The sequence below is a fragment of the Equus caballus genome, chromosome 3, assembly GCF_041296265.1.
Source record: "Equus caballus isolate H_3958 breed thoroughbred chromosome 3, TB-T2T, whole genome shotgun sequence".
Lineage (NCBI taxonomy): Eukaryota > Metazoa > Chordata > Mammalia > Perissodactyla > Equidae > Equus > Equus caballus.
The window spans coordinates 49935373-49958326 of NC_091686.1; the positions used below are offsets into that span (position 1 = coordinate 49935373).

The following is a 22954-nucleotide window of genomic DNA, read 5'->3' on the forward strand; positions in this document are numbered from 1 at the left end:
CAAGCCATGCTGTGGACGTGTCTCACATGCGAAAGTGAGGAAGATTGTGCAGACGTTAGCTCAGTGACAATCTTCCTTGAGAGAAAAAGAGGAAGATCAGCACAGATGTTAGCTCGGGGCCAAATCTGCCTCACCCCCCCAAAAAAAAAAACAAAAAGTGAAGACAGGCATGACTAGGGGCATTTACCCTAAGGAAAAAAAAAAAGACGAAAGGGTAAGCCAGTATTTCCCAAATACATTTTGGGAAATACATAGTTAAAACTTTTTGTTTTTTTCATGGCACGACTACTCAGCTTAAAGGTGCATTGTGAATCTCTGAGATAGGTGATGGCAATTTCCAAATTTATTTGGGAATGCTTAAGATTTGGCAGTCCATTCAAGTATTATATAATATGTCTCATTTTCTGAACAAAGGGCTAACAACTTGAATTTGCTTTTTGAGCAATCTCTCTTACTGTCTCCTAGAAAAAGGCTGAATAGGTTGTTTGTAGCTCTGGTGTGTTCACTACACTATCTAAGTGTAGCAACAACTCTCTGAGACGTTTGAGAATTATCCTCCAAGATAGTGAAGGGACACACTAGTGAAAGAAAACAAGGCTCAACCAAGTTCTGTGGCTTTTCCAAGGTCAGAAGGTTGCTAAGTGAGGGAATGCTAGTTAAAGAAGCTGGTCTTCTGGTCACCTCCCTAGGGTGGCAGTCCACAAGGAGCTCTAAAGCACCCCTGGAAACGTGATGAGATGGAGAAAATCGTAATTTATGAGGGTGATTCTTGGGGAGAGAACTCCATGGGGTTGGACGGGATTCTTGGAGGAACAGCTCAGAGTCCGGAAGTGAGACTCTGAAGGGACATTCTGGAGCAAGACCAGCGAACCCCCTGCTGAGGGCTGCTCTGCCGAGGCGGGTGGACAAGCGTGGGGCAGAGCTAACTGGAGGTTGACCTCTGCTTCCAGGGACCCTCCACCTCCTGCTTTGTCCTGACAAAGTGCTCAGCCCTCCCTCTACATAAATGTCGAATAAAAACAAAAAAGCAACGCCACTGATTTGGAGGCAATCCCAATTATTAGCCTGCCTGTGGCAACCCTAAATATAAGTTCAACCTGGGAGTAATCAAGACTCATACTCAGGTCTATCACATTCCAGTGCCTGTGTTGCTCCTAAGCCAAGTCTTCTCTTCCCAAGCTCATGGCTCAAATATTTAACTATAATTACTATATAACTGATGATGCTCTACTGTGACAACAGCTTAAGTTGGTCCTAAGATAGACTGAACTGTGTTCTTGAACATTTTCCAAGGGCTTCCCACCATATCAGTGTGAGAATGAAATCTACTAGCGTGACAGTGACCTTTATTACAATCCTTTCAAGAGATTCTTTAGTGATTTTCGTGTGTGTGAGAGAAAGATTGGCCCTGAGCTAACATGTGTGCCAGTCTTCCTTTATTTTATGTGGGATGCCACCAGAGCATAGATTGACCATCGGTGCTAGGTCCACGCACGGGACCCGAACCTGTGAACCCCGGGCCACTGAAGTGGAACACGCAAACTTAACCACTATGTCACTGGGGCAGCCCCGATTCTTTAGTGATTTTTTTCCCCTCTTTTTTATTTTCAGATCATTTCTTTACAATGTGGAACTCAAGCAAGCACTGTAACCAAGTCATGGCTCTTAAATAATCTCAGAGTCAAGTCAAGTCATACAGCTTTCTGACGTCTATTAAATGTAATCGTTAGAAGTCTAAAAGACATTATTTCATCAACATTATTTCAGTTTGAACCAGTTTAAGAGCCTACACACTTAAGACTTAAGCCATAGCAGTTCATTCACATATTTCATAATATGTCTCATTTTCTGAACAAAGGATTAACAACCTGAATGTAAGAAGCAGGTGTGAGCACTCTTGATGGGTCAAAACCTTAACACTGCCCAGACAAGTCTATAATTTCTGGGCACAGGGCATGGCATGCGTGAATTTTCTTTCAATATGTTTTCCATAGCGATAGCTTAGAAAGTCACACAGCCATATCCTACCCAGGCTTCCATTCCTAGCGGCAGAAGCATTTGCTGATGATTGAAAGGTCATGCAAAACAGATGTGAGGGCAGCTGGATTTTCCAGCTATGCTTCAGTGGACTTAGCAGCAGTGCCTGCCATTGCCAAACAGCAGAGAGATTTTATTTCAACTGAGTAAAAAAAGAATCTTAGGCAACCTTGTCAGTATAATTGGCCGTATATGCAGTTTCTCCCTCAGGTCTCACCTTTTCCACCTTCCACTCTTCAGACTCTCGGACTGGACCTAACTTCATCACACTGCACGGTAACAATGAACTAGGTGTCAACCATCCTGACCTGTTTTCCAACATCTTTTAAATAGGTATTCTTGACCTCTGTGTCCGGAAGTGATTTCAATTGCATTTCCTGTAGCTTTCTCATTTGTTTGGTATCACATTTGGTATTATCTACACTTCAAACCAACTTACTCCCATTATTCCTGCACATCTTTAAAACAGCAAAAACACAAAGAACAGCAAATGGTGCATTGCAGAGAGGGCTCAACCACGTCACATATACCCATGCAGAACAGATGGTCCAATTGCAAACCTCCCAAATATTGACATCTGTGTGGCATGCAAGTGTACAAGTCAGATAGACGCAGCTTTTAAGTTTTATATATTCTATCAAAATTAAGTAATTCATAAATCTGCATTTTACTAACTGAATATATAGGAATTGTCCCTTATTAATAAAAGGGACTCTAGGACAATGTGGATGAAATAGTAAATTTTGTTTCTATTAGAAGTCTAAGTCTCAGATTTGCCAGTAACTGACCATGCTTTTAGAGAATCCTCTCTCTGAGTTTTCATCTTCTCTTCTCTAATATGTGGGTTTAAAATACTTGACTCTCAGACTTGCTCCCATTAATGGAAGCTTACAGGGTTTAGTGTACTCTGGTGTACCAGATGAGATAATACACCACACAAATTACAATGACTATACAACAAATATAAATTATTATTATAGATCCACTGGGCTTGATTCTTCATGGTTTAGTTTATTGTGAAGGGGAAATTGCTAATCTCTTTGCTTTCTATTACTGAATATGAAAAAAATCTACTTTTCTACATGATAGGAGTTCAGGTTTATACAGAAAAACTTCTATTAAGTAACACAAACCTTCAGTTAAGAATGTTTTACTCATTTTAACTGTAGGAAAAGCATTACAGTATAATAAAATGAACTCACTACAAAAACTCTTTGGCTATGTCTTAGGATAGATCCAACTAAATTTCTGAAATATTCAGAACTGTTCAATTATACTGGAAGTTTAGAGCGCAGACCTTGAAAAACACAATCAATTCAGCATTGTGTTTACTTTGCATACTGAAGGTGTAATAATTATCAGAGGATTTGGACAACAAAGAATGAAGTTAGGAGAATTTCATGTTTGACTTTCCAATTCACCATCAATATGCATTGGTGGTCTGGATAATGGAGGTTTCAATTTAGTTAGGACTCTAAAGGTTTTGTTTTGTACTCAGATGTGCCAATTATCAACTGACTGACTTTTGGTTCCAAACGTCCCCCTGAGCACCTGCTCTGTGAGAGTGGACTGGACTCTTGAAGCGTTTCTCCTATAGGGAGCACAGTGTCAAGCTTTGTTGACCGTCAGCCAAGGAAGCCAAAGGAATGGTGCAGAAATAAACGGCTGCTCTTCCTGGTTCCAGGTGCCGCGTTTGCTTTCCCTCGCTCCAGCTGGATGGTCCGTCTGCGGTGCCCGTGTTTGGAGACATCTGGTGGAGCTCGGCCCCAGCTGTGCATCCAGAGTGCATGGTCCCTTGGTGACTTTATTCCCTGGCCTAGGCCGGGTGACCACCTGGTGCCACAGCCTTCTCAAAGTGGATACTGTGTATTCCAGGCCTCACGCCCACAACAGGACCCCAACTCCCTTGCACACCCACACACCAACCTTAGCTTACCTGTATTCCAGAGGGTGGTTTCCCTGTCGAAGCAACTGAGGACCAACTCTGGCCTCAGCAACCCAGAGAACTTGTCCCTGGGGGCTGCAAACATGGTTTTGCCAACAAGGTCTGACCCTCAGCCACGGGGAGGGGGCCTCCTTCGAAGGCTGTCCTTCCTCGGGTCCTCTCCCTTGGCCCTAGGTTACCCTTTAGAGTTCTCTTTATATTTTCATGGTTGCTCTCCTCTCACAGCTTAACAATTCTTTATACTAAACTTCTCCTGTTAAGTTACTGTGTGATTTCTGTCTCATGATGGGACCCAGTCTGACCCACCAGGAGTAATCAAACACATTTTTCCCCCTAAGCTCTAATTTATACTCTCAACCTCTACTCTATGTTGACGTTAGAGATCAGCTAGAACTTCCTGACTATTCAGGCAGGAGAAATCTATAATGGATTCACATCGTTGATTTCTCTCTCTCCTCGGGGGCACAAGCACAGGCTTCGCTTCAGTGCTTCTCAGCTTGCTTATTAAATTCATTTTTATTTCAAGCATTTATAATGGTACCAGAAAAATTATTAAACAGTAGCATAATAATTTAACAGAGCAGAATGAATGGTAAGTTTCAGTTGATGAAGCCAGGATTAATTTAACTTCTATTTCAAAGTTCATCCCTGAAAAGCTCATGGATTCTTTTGCTGTCCATTTCATTCAACTAAGGAGGCTTGAGACTCAAGGGACAGAGAAAGCTCCAGGGTCAGATGACAGCAATATAGGGTCACCTAAGCAAAGATTTTTATTTACACAAAAACTAATATTGGTATGATAAGTCACTGAAGTTCAATTTACTTTCCTATTTACCAAGGGAGCAATTTGGCATATCAGCAATACACTACATGAAAAAAAAATCAAAAGACACCTCTGAAGATATTATAGTCTACTAAAATACTTTACACAAACAATGGTACTTTTGAGTAAGTGCTTAGAGAATAGCACCAGCTGTGTGTGCTTTACAAGCAAAAGAAAAAAAGAAAAAAGGAAAGAAAAAACAAACCTAAGTATATTTGAACTAGAGAGCAAATATGACAATTTAGAACATGAAGATGAAAAACTAATTTGGAACCCAATCATTAAACAGAAAACTTTGTCCTTTGAAACATGGATGCATTAGGGACCACGTCAATCAGTTCACGGAGCTGGCACAGAAGTCGTTTTCCTTGGGAACTATATTTGCCTGAAGAGAAAGTGAAAAATTATACTCTCTGTGAATTCTAAATTGTTTAATTTTTCTCCCTGAGGTCAGTGATCAGTGGTTTTCTGACATGGAAATGTTTTATTCTTCTACACTAAGCAACGGCTCCAAGTTTCATTGTATGTGATTACACGCAGTCACAGACATAGGAGAAAAATTTCCTTCTTGGCAAACTTGCCTTTAATAGGGCTCCCTCAGTGCTCTGCCATTAGTGCCAATCACCAAGCACTAAGCACGCCATGCTTTTCCCCAACTCTGTGTTCAAGGTGTGGAGGCCACACCTTTCTTATTAATCATTGATGTAATCTTGCCACCTACTCAGACAGCTCCTAAATCACTGACTAAAGAGCAAAAGGTCAGTAATATAATACCATAGACGACTGAGTTGTTCTAAATTCTCTTCATAAAGCGAACAGTTGAACGAATCAGACACTTGCCACATTGAAAACACTATGCATGTCTCCTAAGTATGATAAACACACAGGCGACTTTTGACTTTTGGGGGGAAAGGGATTCTTTCACAAACGTTTGGGCTTCGTGCTTCTTGACTTAAATGCTCTCATTCATAAGAACAACACAGAACTGCATCAGTCTGCGACTTCTCTTGGGCAGCCATGGGTCCCGGCCCCTTTCCTCTGTTAAATTTTAAATACTGCAAAGGAACCATTTTCCCTGTGAGGCTCCCACACTTGGGATGAAACCTCCTCTGCGGAATTTTGGCACCCTATTAATTAGCAGTTATGAGTGGGAGCTGCTCTCTCTCAGCAACTCCTATTCTGCCATCAGTCAAGTGTGATTCTGTAATAAATTCCCACGAAGCAAACTATTTCTGGTAATTCTCCCTAATTAACACCAGGCCCGCTAATAATACATCAGTCTCTACGTGTTTCTGATATAACCAAGATCTTGTCTGAGAGTACTCCAAGAGGGAAACCGCCAACCTAAATTAAGCTTTTGCTGGCAAAAAGGATTTTATATATAGTTCTGTAAGAAAACCTTTGATAATCTTATACTGGGGAGGTTTTGAGCAGAAAGCATTGAATGACAGCGAGGCTTGTTCAGGTCTGAGCACTGAATGGGGGTTTACTGTGAACACACGCTGTTGAGTCTTACGCCTATAAATCTTGTCCTGGATTACTGTTTCTTAACGAAGGAATGACAGATCTCTTATTTTGTCGGTGCATTTTAATGTGCAATGACGTGATTGATAGAAACCAAACAGCAGCTATTAAAATGTCAGATGCCGACTTGATGCTCTTATAAGTTTGGCTTCTGGAGTTTAATATACTGTGAGCAAATAGACTTGAATTTTTGTTTTATTTCCAATATATAGTCTGCAACAGAAACATTTCCTCTTAACTTTATACAGTTGGGAAAAAATCTTACTCAAGTCAATAAACAAACGAGGAATAGGTGGGCCGACCTAGTTACAGAAAAGTGAGCTAATGAGATCAGGATGAGTTAAGCAGGAAGTAACATACTGTGGCCAACGAAAAATGTAGACGGGGACTTAGGTTGTTTGAATACGATATACAATATATTGCTTGATATAACAGGTTATTCCAATGAATAATTTCAGCAACAAATATTTTTTAAAAGACAATAGAGCTTATTTATCTATTAATTCACAAAGATTTATTGTGTACCTATTACATGAAGAACATAAAAATGAATTAAAGTAGAATAAATGTGGCAGTATTTTCAAATGTGTTTTTTCTGAGACATTTTGATAAGCAAAGGTCATAGAAGACGGAGTCTTCTAAGAATAATTCCTCTCATCCTATTCTGTGAACATGACTTCTTCCCATGATGACTTCATGGAAACTACCGGCTACCAATCCCCTGCCCCCCAAAAACACCCCAGGAGAGCTCGGGTACATCACTGCAGCCGTTTATTTATTATGTGTACATCAAGGCGTTACTATACTGATTATATTTCTCATGTGGTTTTTAATTAGAAAATGTATCCAAAAGCAATACAGCACAGACAGATACAAACCTAAAAACTTAAAGAAACAGAAGACAGAGATTAATATTAATGATACATTGAGAATCCAAACCCAATACCCTACATCTGGGGGATGGAGGGGCACAAACTGAAGCCACATTAGATTTGCGTAACACGAGTCAGTACATTTTCCCTTCCCTGATGTCTGAAAAGCCTCTCCTTCCAATAGGGATGACCAAACTCCAAACATCACAAAAATTACCAGAACACAAGATTCACACTTGAGCAGGGGGAGGCGGGAATTATTGTCTATAAAACTGGTTCTCATATAGTCCCCTTGAAAATGGTACCAAGAACACATTTCTGTTGTAGATAATTTTTAAATATAACGCTGCACTAATATTTTCAAGATTTAAACTCTTATTTTTATTTATCGTAATACTGTGATCAAATGATTAGGTTTTAGTTTTTGACTCTAAATGTAACGTGAATCAGTAGGAAACATGTATGCTGCTGCAAGCATAAGCAGGGAGCATCACTCTTAGGCTGCTACCTTAGCGGGCAACATTCAGTCCTTGCAAGTCTAGAGAAATGTTCTAAATCTCAACCTATCACTGAATTTGGAAATTGAGAAATCCAGGTAGGGGGTGTTTAAGAGTCACGTACTGTGATTTTAATCCATATCATACTGAGTACAGCACTCCAAAATATACATCCACAGAGACTAAAAGTAAATGCTCTATAGCAAAGAGGTAATAATTAGAAAAATACTACTGACATGGAATATTTATAATAAGAAAAATAAATACTCAGGGAGCTCACCAGAAGAATAAAGTGCTCTGCCAGTTATTAAAAGATTAATGCTGGTGTATTGAATATGGCGTTCCCCACTGGAAAATACAGAGATTCTTCTGGGTTATAATCAGTATGTGTTTCACAGGATTAACTGGTTTGGAGCAGATAAAGCTTTGCCACAGAAGAGGAGGACAAAGCGCAAAGACAAAATGATAAATTAGGAAGCAACGTTACCCTTTTAGGGATAAAATTTAGAGAAATGCAACATTACGCTCCACAAATAATACATAGAAAAGTCTAATAAAAATGATATCCTTAATGTAAGATAATTTTGTAAGAAATCCAGGTCAAATAAAATTCTTTGAAGGAAATACCCAAATGCCATTGACTTATCAAATACTATCTTGGCATATAATCTATAAAGGCAAAACTAAATAACAAAAAAAAAATCTCTACCACACCAAAACAAAACCCCCAACTTCTTTTATTATTGTATAAGCAACAGACTGACACTGAGACACGTGACAGTCCACGTCAGCCAGCACGTCTTCCCAGGGTGCTTTCAGCAGCAATGAGAAATAACGCACGATTCAGTCCCAGCACTTCAAAAACACCGTCCTGCCTCCCTCCACAACGGAGGGGAGGCGGGAGCTGGGATTGCCACTGGTGACGCATTCACTTTGCCACTTTGAGAAGGGGGACACCTTCTCATTCCTTTATCCCCAGTTAACTATTATCTGCATATAATATTAATCTGCTAGACCATAAATTAACAGCTTTCAGGATAGATGCCTTGGGAAGTTCTTAGGGAGGTTAAACAAATAGCTTAGCTAAGCCCTCCCTCCACAACAAACACGCACACAATGGAGGTGAAAGGTCACTGAGGATGGGGCAGGAAGGACCTGGGGCTCTGTCTCAACTTTAAAAGCACCTTGCCCCAAACAGATTTAAATTATAACTCAGTGCGATCCTGGGCTTTCATCCATTCTGGAAACAAAGAGAAAACTATCAAATGCCACCATCTCTTTTCTCACTGGGCAAACAGGATCCGTGATTTTGCCATAATTGTTTTTCTGTCTTCATGTGGTTATCTACATAACTTTTCTCCTCCAATGAAGAAAAGAAATAATGGGCCAGTCTGAGTTATTAATCATATTCCCCTCTCAGACGACCAAACCCCTGTGAAGAAAACTTTCCAAACTCGGTGATCACATTCAGGAAGTGGTTCACTTATTACTGAGAGAGAAGGACCAAAAACAAAATCTAGATTTTATCATATCCCCAAGCCCATCTTTTATTTTTCTAATGTAGAATCAAAGAAAAAGAATTATTCTGCAAAGAGAGCTCTCAAACCTTCATCGTACATAACTCTGAAACTCATCTAACGGATTCACTGTCCAAAAAGGGGGAATTTTTAAAACTTCTGGATCCAATCCTCTGATTGACCATAATTCCCAACCACATTCTTTTCTACTTATTCTCTTTAAAGAGAGAGAAAACTGTCAGAGTCCAAAGTCATTCAATTAGCTCTTTATCGCAACATGAGGGAAGGGAAAACATTTAAATGGAGTTCGACTAATACAGGTGATAAAACATACACAATGAATAGAAACATCCGTATTTTAGTAAAAAGCAAAAATTTGAGATTTATAAGCTATATGGTGGCTTTTTAGGGGAGGGGGATGAGAGAAAAATATAACATCTCTTATTAACATGACACATTTTGATCAAAAATCTCATTGTCCTTTCCTACTGGAATGATCAACTGTAAAACAAAAACAAAATGTACACACAATGTTTAAAAAACTGACACCTACCACTGGTAAAATTCTCTGTTTAAATTCCTATTTACTGCTATAAAGATAAACACCATTTAAAAAAAAATACTACGTTTCACTTATTGATAAAGTGTAAGGCATCTTCATTGCCTTTTACAGATTTGCTCATCACTACCTAACAAGGAAAGAAAGTATAATTATTTCAGCATAGAGGTTGGAGGTTTTTATTCTAAAATTTAATTCTTCATTAATTAATTCTAAGATGAATTTAATAGTCAACCAGGAAGTTGATTTTTATAAAAGTTATTTTATGGGCAGAAAATACAGAAAAAAGTAATAATAAAAGCCAAACTGTCTCTTTACTTTACAAAGCCAAATACTTCCTCATAGACTTGGTTTTTAAAGCTGGAATTCATCCCTTCAGGGCCACTATTATTTTTCAAAATTCCATATAAATATTAAATCTAAAAACTAATTTGTAATTTTAATTCTCCTCTTTCTCTTTAAATTTCTTCTCATCTCCTGAACTGTTGACTTTCAAAAATTCACAGAATGAGCATGTTTCTTGCAAAGTGGCTTGTCCTTCTTGGAGAAAAAGGTCTGACCTTCCAAACTTTCACAACATACCTGAAAAAGAAGCATTATTCAAGGGAATATCATTATTTTATCACTTATACACAAGAAGGGGAAAATGATTTTTCACCCAACAGACAATATGACAAATCACTTCAGTTGGCTGTATTAGACACCTAAGCATTTCACAGTTACTACGATATTTCATGTAACCCTTCAAAAGCAAGAATGAATGACTTTTTCCTGGAATGCACTCTAATTTATTTAAGTCACTGATCATTATTTTTCTTTACTGGGAGTGAAGCACTTAGCCCTAATGAAAAAATCAACACATAAAGAGGTCACATTAAATATAATTTCTGTTCCCAAATTCTAATCAATGCTTTAAATCTGCCTCCTGTTGTAGAGAGCCAAAGCATTCAAAAAGAAAACACAATGTGGCTTTGCCAAATGTTCCCAAGCCCCCAAATACACAGGTACAGGATACCTGAGATTTCTTTTTAATTAATTTCTTTGTTTCTTAGAGTGAAAACCCTGGTCAACATCTGGTTGCCGGATGATTACACAGTCAGTTAACTATCCACTTTTATGTCTTCTTGTCTCTCCTACTGCCTTTGTTAATTATAATGCTCGTGAGCAGCTCTACCAGAGAAAGAAGGCAAATCCACTAAAAGCTGTTACTTTTTATGGATTTTACAAAGTCCAAGAGATGGATGAGATAAATAATGGTAACGTTTGGGGAAATCATTCAACTTCAATTAACATGACTTTTTTCCTGTCATACAATGAGTATTGAAAAATATTAGATTAACTCTAATAAAAAAATAAAACATCTAAACAGAGTAACTTTACTGGATATTTACTTTCTAAATTAAAAAATACACATCTTAGGTTAATGTTAATCTCTGAATCTATCATTATATTAAAAATAAAACCAAAAATATTAAAGTATCAAATGAAGTAGGTAAATATATTACTATATATTTATTATAGTCTCAAAAAGAAAAGAATATTCATGGACTATTGCTAAGGAAGGAAATGGATCAACATACAATTTACTTCCAGTGTTTATTCAATAATAGATTTTTATAATTGTTTATCTCTATTTCAAGAATTACATATGTTTCCAAAAATTACTAAAACATTCCAATAAAACAGTTTTAAAAAAAGTAAAGGACTTTTCTGTTTTAAGAAATATATAGCTTCTCCTTATAAACAAAAATGTATTAAAAATAGGATTTTCTCTAAAGGGGTAGGCATCTTATTCTGCACCAAATAATTTCAAAAGGCGCCAAAAATTCTCATAAACAACTTTCACAATCACTGTAGAAATATTTTTAGGTTTGAAGGACTGAAAGATACTGTTATTGCCACTTCATGGTTAGGCTAGAACGGGCCACACTAAGCCACTTTAATCTGGAAATAGGCGTTTACTTACTGAGCACACGAAGCAAGTGTCATGCCAGGTAGAGCCCAGAGCTTCCAGAAACATGTCGCCAGCTTCTATGGGAAACTCACACCCACGGCATATGGTACCAAAGAGGGCGTAGTAATCTGCAATGGGGGCAGGGGTGTGGGAGACATAATGTAAACACGGCAAAGCTTTAGAATGATAGTTCCTAGAAAGCAGCCACAACTTAGAATTAAGGGAGGTGATGAGGGTAAAGTTAGTAGTAACTGGAAAACTTTCAGATGGCGTAATATTTGGTTTGAGATATATGTACAGCATATTTCAGGTTACCCCGGTAAGCGTTATTTACACAACTTAACATCTTTTATTATATTTTTCCATTTTTCTCATTTCTCTCCAACTACTTAAACACCCAAATACATATGAAGAACAACACTCTTCGATAAGTTAACAACAGATATGACTGTTTCAACAAAATACAAGAGAACTTCCAATAACTAGCAACAATAAGGTTAATGAACTTAAGTCAAGAAGAAATATCTGATTTTAGCAAATTTCACAGTGAATCTGACCTGGTAAGGGGAAAAAAAAGTCACAGGAAACTTCCATGAATAAGTGCCATGACTGAGTTTCTAGCTGGACTGTAACACAACAGTATTAGCCACTTTTTTTGTTTGCTGTATTTTCTTTTCAATTTTATGACTTTATGCTGAAAATCCTTAACCAGAGAACACCACTTACTAGACACAGATCACAGGTTTATAAAATACTAATAGGATTTCCTTCTGAAGAAAGCAGTTTTGACAGGACGTTTCTTTACTATTACTCAATTAGAACTCATCAGCATTTTTATTTTCTTTTTTGTGGCTACTCTCACTACTTGTGTTACTCATGGGCCGCCAAAGTGGAACATGCGAACTTAACCACTGTGCCATCAGGCTGGTTTCAATTTTCGGTTTTAAAAAATATGACTTCTTAGGCTACATTAAATGTGATACTAAGGCTAGATAGGTTATATGTGTTTTGGCTAGATAGAGGCTATCTGCCAGTTAGCCAAAAGGTCTTGCAAAGCTTCTAAAACAAACAGCTCTTTCTTAAAAGAATTAAGTGAATTACAAAATGTGAAATATTCTGGTTGAATCAGGGTAGGTAACTTGTAGCCAGCCTGTCCCAAAATGGCCCATGGGATAGTTCACTGGAATTTCCATAGGGTTTCCTGGGATCTGGTATGGCATAGATCTAGACTGGCCCTAACTAAGGAGCTAAAAGAAACGTGAAAATAAGAAAATATTGAATGGGCAAAGAGGGGTTGAGGGATTTTCAATTTTTTTTTTTTTTTTTTGGTGAGGAAGAGTGGCCCTGAGCTAACATTGGTGCCAATCTTCCTCTATTTCGTATAAGGGATGCCGCCACAGCATGGCTCAATGAGCATGTGTGTAGGTCTGCGCCCAGGAGCTGAACCTATGAACCCTGGGCCACTGAAGCAGAGTGCGTGAACTTAACTGTGGTGCCACTGAGCCAGCCCCTAATTTTCAATTTTGAATCTCAAGGTAGAACAACAATAAAACTCCACAGTGGGAAAGCAGCGGTAGCGAGGTGGGGCATGATAAAGGAAAAATATTTTATTTTTTGAACTAGATCTGCATGGTAGTAATATCTAAGTAAGGGTAATATTAACAAATAAGTGTTATGAAAGGTCACTTACAGCCTTTGGGAAGGAAAAGGAAATGTTCAGAGGTTAGGTAATAAGACAAATGTAGTAGTCTGGTCCTTAGAGCCTAGTTTATTAAAAACAATTTCACCAAGAAGCAATCCATGCCAGAATTACCCTCTCATTCAGGAACAGTAACAAAGGATTTCCAATTTATTGTCAAGACAGTTGCTCTAAAGAGAAATCAATATCCTGTTCAAAAGTTGAACATTTCTCATGTTTATAACCACTGAAAATTCACTAATGGAGTGTAAGAGATGGCTTCAACCTGCACGATTTGGTAGAATTTATATCCATAAATTATTGGAATTCAAGCAACATATTTTTCTAAGTAATGCTTACATGCTCACTTCTCTTAATGACGTTGGGAACATGTTTTGACAAAGTCACATAAAAATTTTACATAGTTTTTTGCTATATATTTAGACTAACATTAAATGCTCCTAAGATAATTAGGGAAACTATTTTGCCTAGTATTTCCTTTGAACTTTATAGCAATATAAGGGTTAATGTTTTATCTTTATTCAAAATGTAAGAAACGAACGGCTTCAGGACCTTACCAGTCTCACAGTAGGGTTCGCCATCCTCCAAGTGGAAAACATTGTTACGGATGGGTTTTCCACAGGCCACACACACGAAACAGGAAACATGCCAAGTTTGTTTCAAGGCATTGATGACTTCCTGTTACAGAAAGGTAATTGGATGTAAAGAAAGAAGACAATACACCAGTGCTTATTCTACTAATGGGACCAATATACCCTTTTAAAGGGACCCAAAGTAGACACACAGGCTGTGTCTTTGCCTTGAGCTTTTCATCTAAGTAACAGGAGATACTTAACGAGAGACTCACCAATCATCTAAACTGATGCACTATATAATAGTAAACTTATTTAAAGAATGATTACTGTGGTATTTAAACATTATACATGTGGTAAATAAAGTAAGCTGCAACACATTCTGCTTTCTCTCAAAAGGGTGTCAGGAAACATTAACTTATAAAGGTTTCATAGTTATATCTTGAAAATGTCATGGAGGAAGGGCAAAACATTTAAAAACTAAAACAAACCTATACTTTGGTGCATTATGGAAGCAATAACATAATCAGTGTAATCCAATCAGCTTAACACGTGTTTAGATTTGGGAAACCAGCTGTGACTGCACTAAGCACACGCTCAAATGAGTGTCTAAAATTTGAACCATAACGCATGGATTCCAGTCAACAACGGCCCTATGGGTAAACAGACCAAGCTTCAAAGACTTGGGCCAGATTTTAATTAGGAAAAGAAGTTTTGTGAAGTTGATTTTGCAAGGAATCATTTCTTTAGGTTGAGAGAGATGGAGCCATTAAAAATCATTTTGAAGAATAGTTAATAAATTATTTCCATAACATTTATTACAAAAAAAGAGGATGCTATACATAAAGTATGGTTACAATTTTCTAAATGAATTACTTACAAAGAGCAAACTGGAAGAAAATACATCCTAAGGTTAACAGGAATTATCTGGGATTGGTAAATGTATAGGTCATTTTAATTTTATTCTTTACATTTTTTGTATTTTCTAATTGTTGTAGAGTGAAATATTTTCTTTTATAATAAAAAAATCATCAAAAGAAAATAAAGTGATATGCAATAAGTCATTAGCTAAAGAAAATGCCATAGTTCACTACTAAAGGACAAGAGGAAGAAATGACAGTTGTGCAGATCCGAAAAGATCACCATGAACATGTACAACAAACGTACAGTGAGTCCAATCATTTCCCAAGGCTTCCAGAATGCACTTCCTTTCTATCCTCGAGAAGATTACCATGCCTTCTTCAGTAGGCAAGCAAACCACCAGAACACAATCCAGAGAATCTGTCCCTTCAGTGAAGTTCTGGTCTATCTCTAAAGCAATGAGCTAAGGCCCACTTCCTAGACCCTCATTTGCTTCTAAGAGGTTTACCTGACTTTGTTTTACTAATTACTCTAGAATCCACAGAAAACTTTTATATACTAAAACAGTATTAATATATATTCTACTTATGAATTATTTGTCATTTGGGAAGGAACAGCCTGAATTATTCTACTCTTTTGTTACCAACATGTTGTACAAATTAATAATACAGAAATATTTCATGTGGTGTATTTATAATTTAAGTGTCCTCAAAGTTTTGGACCCATTTAAAGATGGGTCCTAATTTCTAAAATTAAGACTACTCAATAATTCATACTAACTTTTCTCTCAACTGATATGAATTAGAGTTTCATTATTATATTTTCATATTGAGAATATTACAATTCAGCAATACCATTTTCAACTTCTGTATAAGTTTTGTATGAGACCACGCATTTTTGGCTGCTTCTAAAAAAAAAAATTCCAACTCCTGGTCACCCATAGGAAATGCCTAACCCTTACTTTGTAGATGCAAACTGGGTATTCCAGAGCAGGAAATTCATTCATTCATCATTATTTATTATGATTCTGACTCCTAAATGACTTCCTTCTTGCAAAAAAAAAAAAAAAAGGTGTGGTTTGATTATTTTTCTATCACATGTACACTCTCATAAAACTGAGGTTATATTTTTAAACATTATATGCATTCAAGAAAAATATCATTTATAAGCCTCATGTTTTATGTATTTCATGAGATCTGTGCCCTGTGCCTGAACTCTGACAAATGGGGGAACGCTGCTCTTATAAAAGCTATGGAATTTAATTTAAAACAGTGGAGGTGTCAGTTCTGAGAACTCTGATGTGTGTGGTCCTGTGCGACCTCCTCATTCCTGAGCAAACAGGGTCCTGTTGAGGTGGCACACCCGCAGTAAATTATTTTTTCCCCACAGTGGTTAGACTTTCACTAGACAAACCAGCCCTCAGTAAGACAAAACCAAAGACAACTTAACCCCAGGAGTCCGATATACTTCGACAGAGGTCTATTTAGTTTTGCTTTACAATAATAAACAGTGATGAAAGCAGAGAGGGAATCAAGCAAGAAGAAAATAAAAAGTAAAAATGATGGAAGGGTTTCATAACAAAAAATTATCCTGCATGAAAACTCACTCAGAATAAAAAGGTTTCCAATACTTACTCCAAGGATCTTCCTTTGGCATCGACCACATTCAGGAGCAAAGAACTTCTCATAGCAGAGCTCACAATACAGGGCTCCCTTCTCCTCCACAAATCCAATGTAGGCCATCGTATTTTTGCAGTGCGCACAGTTAAATTCTTCCGGGTGCCAAGATTTCCCCAGTGCCACCAGGTATGGTCCCCTGCCGAAGAAAGAGATCAAGTTGGCTCAGGAACAAAAGTTTGTAAAGTGAGCCTGCATAGGACTTCTTTTATGAATGTCCAAACAATTACATACTTGCTCAATTCTCCTTCTCGAGGAGTGAACACATGGGTGCAGTCAATTCACACAGGAACTCTCTGTGCGTTTATGTGAAGAGAAAGGGCAGAGGAGTCAGAGCGCCTAAGGGATTCCTTCAAGAAAGGTCAGCGCCTCCACTTCTTTCTGTCTTCAAAGAGCTGGTGGTTACGTTTTTTGAGCTGCAGTGAGTGATTCTGTCTGTGTCATGAGTATGACTGCGAATGAGGATGTTAACTTGGACAGAAAATGAAGTCACCAGAAAAAAATATATGGCTTATGGAGACCAGAATTTAACATTTTTATAAAATAAACAAAGGAAAAATTTCAATTTGGTAATGTCAGAGGCTTAAAAACAGTAATAATTATTACCTGAGAAAAAATCCTAGTTAACTTCTCTTCCCCACACAAGGTTTCATATACTTATTTCTCAACTTCATTAAACCCGTCAAATCCTCACCCTCCAAAATGACTACAGAAACTGTAAACTGGATATTAGAGATCGTCTGAAGCTACTTAGAAAGGTTTTATTGAATTCAAACATGACTGACTCTTAATGTACATTTGTATCAAGGTAACGCATTTGTTAAGAGATTTTTTTCCATTAAATACTATACAGTCAGGAACTGATAAGATGGGTTTGGTTTGCTTGACAGGAATCCATTACGAAGCCTTATCTAGTCAGGCAGCCTGCGGAGATGAAGAGTGTAGCCTCGGCAACATACTTTTCAGTAGCTACATCTCATTAATTGTTATTCACAGAGTGGCTTTACCTCCAAGGTACTTTTACACTTATCTAATTTGTCCCTGCAGCACTCCTGTGAGACAGACCAGGGCAGTTTTTATGAACTCCGTTTAACAGACGGAGAAGCTGAGATACGGAACGTTCAAAAGATATGACACGTATCATCAAACCCCTGAGTGAGTGAAGGCCAGAAGCTGACTTTCCTGATTCTAGCATGCTGCTCTAGTCAACCGGCACTGTCTCTGACCTCATGACCACCACTGATCCTCACTGAGTGACCACAGGCTAAGTGTTCGTAAGCCTTGGATGCCTGACTTCTAGGCAGATGTTAACAGGAAAAGTCACAGTAATGAGCATCACAAAGTCAAAGCATTTTTTAGTCTTTGACAATAAACAGTCTTTGGTATTCAGCACCTATTTCCCACTGGGAAATTCCTTGCAAATACATTGATATTTACTCAGAACCAGCACCTAATTCTGCAAGAGTCAAGAAGGCAGAAAGGCTCTTGACGAATGATGAAAACGTGTTCTGTGTGGTCCAAGACGGTGTTTGCTAGCCCCTGTTTTTGTTAACTTGTTTCTTATTAATAATATGATGTCATTTTGTATGAGCTAGTGCATGCAGCTCTCTAAGCATTTAAGACAAGTAGTTTATTATTACTTTTTAAATGTCAGGGTGCTATAGTTTTATTATCACTAACAAGGAATGCCTTTGTTAACCAATTCCTGCCAGGAAAAAAAAATGGCGACAGGTCACCTGTTCTGTAACCAAGTATGTTCCATTCGGCAGGTTGTCCCTCAATTTTTAACTGGTTTATAAATAACAGTCCTACTTAACAAGTGCCTTCATTTCATTTCCTCAGTATATATCTGGCAAGTACTCTACCTTCAGAGATAAACTAAGGAGTCACAATGCTCAAAGCTAGACAACTTTTAAAGAGTGCTCTGAGCTCTTCCACCAGGTGGGTATCTGGTTATACAGGCTTGAAAAATCTGCCAGGCTAACTTTACTGTGACTGTAACAAAGAGTGTGGTAGAACTCGGGGATTTTATGCTGCCATTTGTCTTGGACATTAGGGTAGATTCAAAACAATTTACTGGGTGAATTTTTTATTAGGGCCTATCTTCAGCCATCCATAAGGTTAGATGGCCCCTTGAGGCAGTGTCCTTATTTAGCTTTTTTTTTTCTCCTTCTTCTCTCCAAAGCCCCCCGGTACATAGCTGTATATTTTAGTTGTAGGTCCTTCTAGTTATGGTATGTGGGATGCTGCTTCAGCATGGCTTGATGAGCGGCGCTAGGCATGCACCCAGGATCCGAACCAGCGAAACCCTGGACTGCCGAAGCAGAGTAAGCAAACTTAATCACTCGGCCACAGGGCCGGCCCCCTTATTTAGCTTTTCAGTTTGCAAATTAAGTCAATGCAACCTCAAACTTCACATTCTGTTAAAGCGTTAAGTATTGGTACGCACTTGGAGTAAAGAGCTTCACTCCTGGAACATGTCTATCACTGTTAGCAAACATTTAACAAAGTTCATCTGAGAAAAAAAAGACATTTAAAAACAATGACACACAATCCATTTTCCAGATTTCCTAAAATATGTGTTTAGCGCAAGTCAGACCCACAGAGAACCAGGTTCTGCGATCACACATATTGGGCTGCCCCAGTCCACAGAGTATTCCTGTAGTGCCCAGCACTCGGTGTGACACATGAGTCTGCAGGGCCACTTGTCACAGGAAACAGCTCTACAACAGTCCCCCCGCCCTGCCTGCAACTCAGGGTCAGTTTCACATGGACTCCTTGGAGAAATTCCTTGCAGGTTTTTGTAACCAGAATAGTTTTGCTTCTTTTGAGCAATGCGTTTATTTTTATCTCATTGTATAGTAAATTGGAAAATTAACTTTCCTTTTTTGTTGATCATTAGAAGGCCTAAAGACAAATTTAGTCTAACCAAAGGCAAATATGCACGTCACTGCAGGTTTTGTCCAGTCTCAATGACAAATTTTTGTCCAGTCTTCATTTTTAATGGTTCCATCCACGATTTTCATTCTTCTTGTGCTCCCTTTTGTAATTTAGATTTTCTTACATTTCATGTATTCTTAAGTGTTTTTAAAAGCTTTCTAGAATAGAGTCCACTGAAAATAAAAACGATCATCCACTGAAAGGATAACTTTAAGATATTTCCTTAATTTCTTTATCAGATTTGAATAGTGAAAGGTCTTAACGATAGTGAAGAAACTCCCTCTGCACCTTTCAAAGGGGAGTTGAAAATGACCCTTGCTCCGGCCAGATCTTTCTCAAACACACACGCTCAGTGCTGATACTGGCTTAACTTGACACTCCTTGGCTGCGCTGAGAACATCTTTCCTCATCAATGCCCTCGAAGTTCTGTGCAGATTAGACAATAAAATCTCTTACATATAACAAAGTACTGTCTTCTGTGTGTCAGCAGAGACTAATTTAACAAATTCATTAACACAGGATTAACACTGAAGAAGTTCTTCTTGTTCCAGGCAGGCTTGGGTTTCCATTTGTGAAGTGGGACAGGCTTGGATAACTGCGAAGTGGAATTAAGCATTCAGCTCCCTCTTAGAGCACCGTGCGCCCTATGAGCCCTCACTAAATACTCGTTGACTGACAAGAGAAGAGAGGGAGAGAGTAAAGGCACTGATTGGCTGAGAGAGAGGAGCTGTGGCATGAAACATTTACCCTGCTTATCTTCTGTGAGACTTATGCCAAAAAGCAAAAAGAAGAAAGGTAAGGAAGGATGCCAAGGAAGAGTTAAGAGGAGAAGAAAAGCTTACAAGCAGTCAGGAAGTGAAAGGCACTGCAAATTTCCACAGGCCCAATCTAACAGGGATTCAGCTTCAGAATCAAATGCTGACTCTTCGCTTCCCTTTGTTAGTTAATTCTCACCACAATCCTCAGTGATGGAAATTAACTCTATAAATAGATGAAGAAAACACAGGAGAAGTTAGCCAACTTTCCTAGATCATGTGGATGACCAACTGTAAGGCTGGAATCCTCCAGGGCCCAGCCACTACAGATTAAAATATTATGCAACCAAAAGCCACTGCATCAATACAAGTTAAAAACAAAAAAAGAAGTTACAAGATCAAAAGAAGTTAATCAACAAAAGTTAAAATCAAAGCCATGTAGGAAAGAACTCACCTGCTCAAAAACAAATATGGAATCTGATATTCTACTTAACTAGATATAATAAATAACAAACACGTATAAGCCAGTTTTATGATAGTCAACTTGTAGGAAGGGCCTGGCATGAGCGAACAGTTCAAGAATGGAGTGAAATAGAAAAGACTACTGGGAGAAATTGCACACACAGTCACAAATATACACAAAGACACATGAGGAAGAGAGGAGAGTAACACACAGTGACTATCTTTCAAGATTTACAATATTTGAAATTAGAAATATTAAGAATCCTTCCTAAAATTTAGAAACACCATATTTTTGACACCCTTAATTTTTCACTTCTAGTGGATTATGCCCAAACTTTCCAATTTGGAACATTAAAAAATATAGTTCTCCTTTCACTGAGTATCATCTTTAATTCCTAGCTTCTTAAAACACTGCATTTAAAAGGTTGTGAGGCCAACTATAGCTTTTTATTTAAAGGCACAAATGACTTGCTCCTCAAGAATAAATGCACAGGTGAAATGAGCCCAAACAATAGTCAACAAAAAGAACAAGTTCTAAAAAAGGTAACATTAATTGATAATTTTAAAAAAAGCTTATTAGAGACAATTACAGTCAGTTCTTTATATTGAGGTTATTATAAAATCAGAAAAGCAGGAGAAATGCGATTCTATATAATAAGACAAGTGGGATATAATTTCACCTTGGCAAGACTAACATCACACATTCCTCCAAATATTTTTAAAAAGTTCACTCATCAACTGGACAAATATTTACTAAATGCAGTGATATGTGCCAGGCACTGTTCTAGGAGCAGAGAACGTGGCAAGAAACAAAGGCAGAAAAAGCCGTGCACACGTGGAACTTACATTCTAGTATGCGGGAGAGAAACAACCAATAAGAGAAATGAATAAAGTATCTGGTATGTTAGAGGTCAAGTGCTGGGGAGAAAAATGAAGCAGACAGGGGAGATGGGGCGACTGCAGGGGGAGGGGTGGGAGGATTTAAATAGGGTGGCCAGGGCCCCCTTGATATTTGAGTAAGGATCTGAAGGAGGTGAAGGTGAGCTCTGCGTAAACCTAGGGGAAGAGAATCCGGGAAAAGGGAACAGCAAGTGAAGGGGCCTGATGAAGGGGACCGGGGTATTCAAGAACCAGCAAGAAGGCCAGTGTGTCTGGAGTAGAGGGAACAAGGGAGAAATGAGCCAGCAATAAGAATAGAGAAATAAGGAGGTGGGGGGAGGGGAACTGTCAGGGCCTTTAGGCCATTGTGAGGATTCTGGCTTCTACCAAAAGCGAAGCCGTTACAGCATTTCAAGCAAAAGAGTAACATGATCTATGTTTTATTGGGATTACTCTAGCTACTGTGTTGATAATAGACAGGGAGAGGGCAAAGGCAGAAGCAGATAAATTAGTTAGGAAACTACTCCATTATCCCAGGTGAGAAATGACAGTGGCTTGGATTGGGGTGGCAGTCTTAGAAACAGTGAGAAGTGTTCAAATTCTGGATGTATCTACAAGTTTAGAGCCAAAAGGATGTGTTGATAGATCACATGAGTTCTGAGCAATTGAGAAAATAGAGCTACCACTAACCGAGAAGGGGAAGACAGGGAGAAGAGAAGGTTTGGTAAGTAGAGTTCTAATACGGCCCCCAAGATTCCTGCCCTCTGTGTACATGGGCTGTGTAATTCCCTCCCCTTGAACCTGGGTGGGACCTGTGAATATGATGGGATATCACTCTGTGATTAGATTACTTCACGTGGCAAAAAGGGCTATGCAGATGTAACTGAGTTCCCTAATCAGCTGACACTGAGTTAATCAAGATGTAAGTTAGCAAAAGTGAGGCCATCTTGTTTTGCTACATGGCCCCAGCCCTGTGTGACAACTCGCTGCTCTGCACGTACTTTAAAAAATTCACATGCTCTCCTGATTTATGGCCTCCACTTACGTATGTACTCCCTGATACCTGGATAAATTAAAACTTTGTTCTATGAGTTTCTCTCCAGGAACAGGCTGACCACAGGTGGGAAACACACCTACAAGGTATCCATCACAGCTGACAGAAGAATAGAACAATGTGATTCCTGGAGCCCGTGATGCCTGGAGCCCAACATCCCTGAAGCCCCTCTTCATTGCCCATCTTCCCTATAACTGCCTCAAGATTCTGTAAACCTTGAAGGTGGGTTATAAGTCATTAGTCATCTGTCTTCCAATTAGCTGGCTAATCTAATTAAACTTCCTTTCTCAATCTCCAACTTATTGTGATTAATTGGCTCAGATCACAG

At 38.5% G+C, this 22954-nt stretch overlaps 1 protein-coding gene across 16 annotated transcripts in view; it reads right to left on the reverse strand.

The window, feature by feature from the left end:
* Positions 1–7083: 7083 nt before the first annotated feature.
* The window catches only part of PDLIM5 (PDZ and LIM domain 5), a 196673-nt gene continuing 180802 nt past the window's right edge, over positions 7084–22954 (reverse strand). For all 16 annotated transcript variants that reach the window (XM_023637708.2, XM_070262248.1, XM_023637711.2 and 13 more), the window contains 4 exons: positions 16495–16675; positions 13985–14105; positions 11741–11856; positions 7084–10356 (listed from right to left, as the gene is read on the reverse strand). In XM_023637708.2, coding sequence (XP_023493476.2) covers positions 10267–10356; positions 11741–11856; positions 13985–14105; positions 16495–16675 — 508 coding nt within the window. In that variant the 3' untranslated portion in view covers positions 7084–10266. The remainder of the gene's footprint in view (positions 10357–11740; positions 11857–13984; positions 14106–16494; positions 16676–22954) is intronic.